General features: G+C 44.2%; 1 protein-coding gene across 1 annotated transcript in view; it reads left to right on the top strand.

The window, feature by feature from the left end:
- The window catches only part of LOC113238366 (ribosome biogenesis protein BOP1 homolog), a 16,025-nt gene extending 8,927 nt beyond the window's left edge, over positions 1 to 7,098 (top strand). The window contains exons 3-5 of the mRNA XM_026475207.1: positions 3 to 227; positions 6,474 to 6,769; positions 6,850 to 7,098. Coding sequence (XP_026330992.1) covers positions 3 to 227; positions 6,474 to 6,769; positions 6,850 to 7,003 — 675 coding nt within the window. The 3' untranslated portion in view covers positions 7,004 to 7,098. The remainder of the gene's footprint in view (positions 1 to 2; positions 228 to 6,473; positions 6,770 to 6,849) is intronic.
- The last annotated feature ends 545 nt before the right edge of the window (positions 7,099 to 7,643 follow it).

Raw genomic sequence — 7,643 nt, 5'->3', positions numbered from 1 at the left:
ACTGGGCGCTCGGCGTGCGCGCGGCCGTGACGCACTTCCGGCCCGTGGCGCACGTGGCGTGGCACGCGCGCGGCGACTACTTGGCCGTGACGCTGCGGGACGCGGCCGCGCGCGCCGTCGTCGTGCACCAGCTGTCGCGGCGCCGCTCGCAGCTGCCCTTCGGCCGCTGCAAGGGGCTCGTGCAGTGCGCCGTCTTCCACCCGCTGCGGCCGCTGCTCTTCGTGGCCGTGAGTGTCTCGGCGGCGGAGTCCGGTTCCCGCGATGGTAGTGCGACGCACCCTACGGAACCTGCCTGTCTGTCCGACCGCGTTCGGTTGCGGGGACCGCTGTCGCCCCCGGTGTGCGGTGACCGCCTCTCCTCGGAAGAGGCGCCGCGCTTCCGACTGCATTTTTCGCTGTGGACTCGAAGTACTACAGTAGACTGTATCCGCCGAAGCCCGAATTGGACGGTGGGCTCGTTCCGAGTAGCCGGAGACGACCGGATATCGGTACGGGTTTATCGCGAAAAGTCGGAGCGGACTCCGTTCTGCGAAGAATAAACGCGCCTGCGTTTTTTTAGACGGCCTTCTTTAAACCCCGAGTATTGGTAGTATAATATTAAACCCGTTAAAGAACAGCCGCTACGGTTTATCGTCTACGAAGTAAAAGCGACCGGCAAAATAGAGCGTCCCGAGATTTTTCGTTGGGTACCGGGGCAGCCCTTCACGGGTAACTTCCCCGACACTCGGACCCCCGACTTCCCGCGGTCGGCCAGCGGTGCACCGCACTTCGGACGCCGCCAGCCACCAGAACCGACCGCTCGCACTGACAGCGCCAGCGGCCGCAACTCGTCATCCGACGAACGCCGCTATTCAGGCTAGACATGAACACCGATAATAGACCAACCGGCGGCGGCGCGCGGACAAAAAAGTGTCGCTAGCGGGCCAGATGGAACCCCAGCACGAGTCCTACGTAACTGTGCGCCTGTGTTGTCTCCTGTTCTCACACGCCTACGCCTCTCACTTAAGACTGGTGTAGTTCCCAGGTTGTGGAAGCTTGCAAACGTGCAACCTGTGCCGAAAAAGGGAAGCAGAGCCGACTCTGACAACTATAGACCTATCTCGGTCACTTCCATGCTCTGCAAGACTATGGAACGTGTACTCAACAACCGTGTCTTATCGTACCTTCAAGATAACGACCTCCTCAGTGACCGCCAGTACGGATTCCGAAGAGGATCAACTGGGAATCTTGTGTATGCCTGTCACATATGGAGCGAGGCTATAGAAAAGCAAGGTGACGCGTTTGCAGTGTCTTTGGATATTTGTAAAGCCTTTGACGGGTCTGGCACGCAAGCCTTTTAAGTAAGCTTCCCTCTTATGGGCTTCCCACTGACCTTTGCAACTGGATCTCGGATTTCTTGAGCGAACGTTCGATTCGAGTAGTCTTAGAAGGCTTCTCTTCCGAACATGTGGCGATAGATTCCTCAGGGTTCCGTACTGTCCGCAACTCTACTGCATATCAATGATATGTTAATTCCAGGTACCTTTACGTATGCTGATGACAACACAGTTGTAGATAGGTGCTTGACCAATGCAAGGGTCAGTGGAGAGGAAATCTATTCTTGTCGAGAGTCTATGGTTAGTCGTTTGTGTTTGACACTCAAGGCAGTCTCCGATTGGGGCGATGCCAATCTTGTCAAATTTAACGCTACTAAACGCAGGCGTGTCTATTCTTCACAAACCGGAGTTCCTTTGAGCTGACTCCGACTTTTCGTGATATATCCATACCGATAGCCGACTGTCTCCAGCTACTTGGAATGGACTTGTTGTCCAATTTGTACTTCGACAGATACGTTGCATCCATGACCAAACATGCAGCAAGGAAGCTTGGGATCCTTTCCAGGGTGAGGCGTTACTTCACACCGGGACAAGCACCATATCTTTCTACGTTAGTTTTGATCATAGTGACCCTCCCTACCTACCCTTACTTTACTTACTTTATACCTTAGGGCATACGAGAAGGACACTATAACCTGTGCGCCGCACAAGTTATAGGGCTCTTCGAGAGGCTAGTGCCTCGGGTGTCCGCCCCGGGTGCACGTACAGTACCCTCCCTATTTTCCAGATAGGTACCGGAGCTATAGAACGCTCACTTCCCGTTGCGCATTGCACAGCTAACAGTTGCCACCGCTAAGCCGTCGACTCTAAGTCCACTACCAAATCTCCTCATTAGTGGCGGAGCTGTAAGGCACGCTCACTTCCCGACGCCGAAAAACGACGTATCTCCAGTTCCCAAAGACCTAAGCGGCTGTAGGGACCGGAGGATATCTAGCGTATCCTCTACTAGCTCTCCTGGCTAGTGCCGGACATGCCAGTTGCAGTGTCATGCAAGTCCATGCCCAAGTCCGAGTCCGCCAGAGACGCTCGCAAAGGCGTATCACTGGCGGAGGGCTTGGCCCGGACTCCCGCTGAACCTTATCTCTCGGGTCAGTAGATAGAGAGACACACACCGGGACAGTTGCTTCAGCTATACCATAACAAATCCGTCGTCCGATCGGTATTTTACAGGATATATCACGGAGAGTGTGCGTAGGCGTAGACTTGGGTTCCACCTCTATGTTGTGGATATTCCAAAGATTCGCACGAAGCGTTACGGTTCCACATTTATATGGCGAACGGCTATGGAGTGGAATTCCCTGCCCGCAGACTAGTTCCCTGAAAGTTATAATTTGGGAGTTTTCATGGCGAAAATTAATAGGCTTATCCATCGTCACTTTCCATCAGGTGAGATGGAGGTCAAATGCGAACTTACATTTTATAAAAAAAATAAGTTTTATCTAAGAAAAGTCATTTTCTGGCGTCGCCATTTTCACATACACAATACGGAAGCGTGCGCGTGCGTACGATCGGAGCGCCTGATCGAATTGAACGGCGCGCCGATTGCACTTGTCGGCGGCGGCGCACTATGGGAAATAGTAGAACAACGGCGTATCCAAAATAGGTTTTGACCAGTGTCTTAATTGAAATACACATTTAATTTACTTTGATAGTTTAGATGTCATACTTTATTATACTAAAGGTTTTTTTATGTTAGGTAGGTACGTTGATTTAATAAAAATACCTCCAAAATGTCCTTTCCCGTACTCATCTGATGTGTTGTGTCGTATAATTTTGGAACTTTCAACGTCGTATTTTGTATTGATTTTGTTAGATAAGCTATATGTTATTATATATTTCTATAAAGCACATCTTACGTAAATGTCAAAAATAGTTGATATTTTTCTCATTTGTGTAATGTAAAGAATGATAATTAAAAATGGAGACATTAACCTATCTTTATCAAATTCATCAAAGGTTTTGACTGTTAGCGAAGCTTGCCGAAGCTTCGAATTTTGTATTATTTCATAGCGTAGGTATTTTGATAATGAATTTTTATAAAAATCAGCTGCGGTTTTTTGCTGTTTCTAAAGATATGAAAGAAATCGTAACAAATGTCCTACCGCAGAAATATACCCTCATCAATACAACGCGATAAGATAATATAGATGCGGTTGCATTTATCATATTTATCAATATTATTCACACGACACCATTACTATATAATGCTCTGACGCATTAATTTCATAAATTTATTAAAACAAGCAGTCGTTTGTTACTGAATATACTTTTCCAACTACTTTAAAAATGAGTACTTTCAAATGTTTGAGACGAGAACTAACACTTTCCTACATTGAAGGTGGAAGAAATGAATCGGCTCTAGAAACATTTTTACGAGATTGTTATGAACTTTCGGAGGACAATTTGCGTTTAATTATCAAAGTGATTTAAAAAAAAATTGCTAACACAGTTTAACAGTCGATGGAGCCAAGCAACACGCAAGAAAGAAGCCTTTTGAGGGTTAACAGTGATTGGTTGGTTCAAGAGTTTTTTGGTACTTTGTCAACGACAATCGATTCCATTCATTCCATCTACTTCAACTGGAAAACGAGGAAGAGGCGCAAAAATACTACACTACTTAATGAATATGGATTTGAACACGTCCATGGTGCATATATTTAAGGGCTGCGATCAAAGGGAGAAAGTAATGAAGCAAAAATCGTGGAGGCATTGAGGTCTGCAGATGCAGAGAAAAAAAATTCAGTGCTAAAATTGATGGACGACCCTAATACCATCCAAACGCTGAGCGATCAAGAAGCATTAAGTGTATTTATTGAATTGGGTCTGACCAGAGCTCAATAAATATTGAGCTCTGGTCAGACCCAAAAGTAGTAAGAAACAGTTACGTTCATCCATAATATTGTTCAAATATAAATATATTTGAAGAATATTATGGATGAACGTAACTGTTTCTTACTACCACTTTATTACAAAGGACCAAAAGGTAAACAGAACTGTTACCCACCTGCATCAGTTATTGAAATTACAAACACGTGTGCAAAAATGTTATCCCTACAGGATTTATTAGATCACACAACGGCGAGGATATTGATGATAGATTCCGTGTACAAAAACGGTTTGAAGCAGTTGGTTTTATACAGTTGGTTTTATACAAAAAAGGGGATGTGGTGGCGCGTCTGGTCAAAGTGAGTATAAACAAAGATTTCTAGAGGAGTCTGAACTTATATCAGACTCATATTTATTCGTCGCGTCTGTTGTGCCCATCAGATAAATTGATGAAACGACTGGTACTGTTGTTCGGCAAAATCCTGCGCCTTCATCCGTGAGATTCTGTCGCCCTATTTTAATTGAGTTTTCGAAAGAAACTCCTGAGAAAATTAAAGCTGTTGTTAACGATATTCAAAATTAAATTGATTCTTTGATTTCATCGTTGATTGTTAAGGAAGGCAATGGCGTTCAAGTTAAACATGAACTTTTTTTGACCCTGACAGACTGCAAAGTCGCTCAGGTATTAACCGACACTCCTTTAAGTTCAACATGTAATATTTGTGGTGCTACTCCACGTCTAATGAATAATTTACAAAATGTAACTGCTAGGCCCGAAAATGAAAATTCTTTTCGTTATGGATTATCACCACTGCACGCCTGGATTCGCTGTATGGAGATGATTTTGCATATTTCTTATAACCTTTCGTTTCAAAAATGGTCAGCTACGAGTGACGAAAATAAACAAATGAAACAAGAGAAGAAAACTGTGGTACAAAGACGCTTTCGAGAAGAGCTTGGAGTAATAATTGATAAACTACGGCAAGGAGGTGGCAATACCAATGACGGTAACACTGCGAGAAGGTTTTTTTATAATACAGCCTGCTCAACTGAAATTACAGGAGTCGATGAAATTTTGATACAGCGACTCTATGTAATCTTTCAAGCTTTATCGTCTGGCATAATGGTAGATTTCCAAAAATTTGGGGAATGTGCTTTGGAAACTGCAAGAATATACGTCAGTAAATATTATTGGTATTATATGCCGCCTTCGGTACACAAAATATTAATTCACGGAGAAGATATAATTAATCATTTTGCAATGTTACCTATCGGACAACTTTCAGAAGACGCTCAAGAATCTCGTAATAAAGGCTACAAAAAAATTTAGATTACACCACGCAAGAAAGTGCTCTAGATCTGCAACAAATGAAGATGTATTTCACACGTTACTTTGTACTTCTGATCCATTTATAACCAGTAACCGAAAAGCTTATGTTAAAAATCGACAAGAACTTGACGAGGAGACACTACGTCTATTGAAAGTGGACCAACTCATCACTGATTCTGAAAAAGATATTATATTACAGTAATAATAGGCCATGATCGAAGAGAGAGTCTAAAACAGATATCCGAAATTATAGCAAACATGCTTTCACGTTTATTCTTGTCTCGTTTTTTATTTTATGTAATTTTAAGTAAAATGTATAATTTTAATTACATTTAATGTATTTTATGAATAAAGTACCGTAACATAGCATTTCCATTAAAAAAAAAATATTGGGTAGTATTTACCAGAGAGAGATTTATGGTTTTGCACATTTTTTTGTCTCTAAATAAATAATAATAAAAAATTGAAAGGTGTATCTGAAAAAACAAAAAAGTTACAGATTTTTGGTCCTTAACTGAACTAAATTTCCCATAGTGCGGCGGCGCGCCGGCGCGGCGCTCATCTCTAATTCAGGCTCGACCTCTTAACGACAACTTCCGAATACGAGTCGGAACACGGAAAAAATAGTGGTAACCGACCACCGCCAAAGCCCACCACCAATACTGCCGTCCACTAACTAAACGCGGCTAAGTGACAAATGGTTAGATATCCGTTTTAAATAGCAAAATATTGAGCAGAAAATTGTCTTTTAAAAGCAGTTAAAATTGGTTAACACGTTCGACTTATCGGAACTTAACCTAAATATGCATAGCTGCAATATCGTTGAACAATTTGAATATTCCAAAACTGGGTTATGGTTTACTGTGATATCTCGAAAAGTTATTTCGTCCCTTAGCCGCCAGTTCTAATCGTTGAGAAATGTCCGTCCGTCCGTCCCGCAGACGCAGCGCGTCGTGCGCGTGTACGACCTGGTCAAGCAGGAGCTGGTGCGGAAGCTGGAGCCGGGCGCGCAGTGGATCAGTGCGTTGGCCGTGCACCCCGCGGGCGACAACTTACTGGTGGCGTCTTACGACCGCAAGGTGATGTGGTTCGACCTGGAGCTGTCGGCGCGGCCCTACCAGACGCTGCGGCTGCACGGCGGCGCCGTGCGCTCCGTGGCCTTCCACCGGCGGTACCCGCTGTTCGCCACGGCCGGCGACGACCCCTACATCGTCGTCTCGCACGGCATGGTTTACAAGTGTGTAGCCCCACCGCCTTCACGTCAACGGTTAGTCGGTTGACTTCGGGCGTGGTGCTACAGCGTCTGTGCCGTTGCAGCGACCTGCTGCAGAACCCGTTGCTGGTGCCGCTGAAGCAGCTGGCCGGACCTTCGCGCGTCGCGGAGCTGTGCGTCACCGAGCTGCGCTTCCACCCCACGCAGCCGTGGCTGCTGGCCGCCGGCGCCGACCACTCGCTGCGCCTCTACTCCTGATCTTACGATACACGACTACCCCGGTTGATATTTCTTTTGTTCTCATTCCACCTATTGAGAGAATAAACAATATGTTTTGGCAATATCGTTTTACTTTACATCGTCCAAATTGTCGATTTTAAGCAAATGAACGCGGAAAAATGGTATGCCATATTCCAGGATCAGTTTCTCTTCTCGTATAATTTTATTATCACCTAACACTAGTGACCGGACAAAATATGAACAGTGATTGCAGCGTCAACTGCAATGTGTATAATTCAGTGATTGTATGTAATACCTGGTCATTAAATAGAATACCGGGCTTCTTTAGGTAATGTATAAAATAGTTAATATTTTTTAATTGTGTCTATTACACATTGTGTACTACATAGGCATTGTATACAAAACATAGATATTGTATAGAACGCCAACCGTAGATTTGACAAAATATTAAATGATAGACAAAATAATCAAATTAGTTCTCTCCTTCTCTCGACCTTCTCACTTACATACTATATAAAGTAATTTAATTACTTTTATTTATTTTATTTTATTTTATTCGGAACAACAACAGCTATTAATAACTAGTTACATTGAGTGTTTTAGGTAAAGCTAGTTAGCGTCGGTTACAGTTGTCCACATTTTCATTTTCAAATATCTA

The sequence above is a fragment of the Hyposmocoma kahamanoa genome, unplaced genomic scaffold (genome assembly GCF_003589595.1).
Source record: "Hyposmocoma kahamanoa isolate Upper Pololo Valley unplaced genomic scaffold, ASM358959v1 95, whole genome shotgun sequence".
NCBI lineage: Eukaryota > Metazoa > Arthropoda > Insecta > Lepidoptera > Cosmopterigidae > Hyposmocoma > Hyposmocoma kahamanoa.
This window is presented reverse-complemented; position numbering and strand designations above follow the sequence as displayed.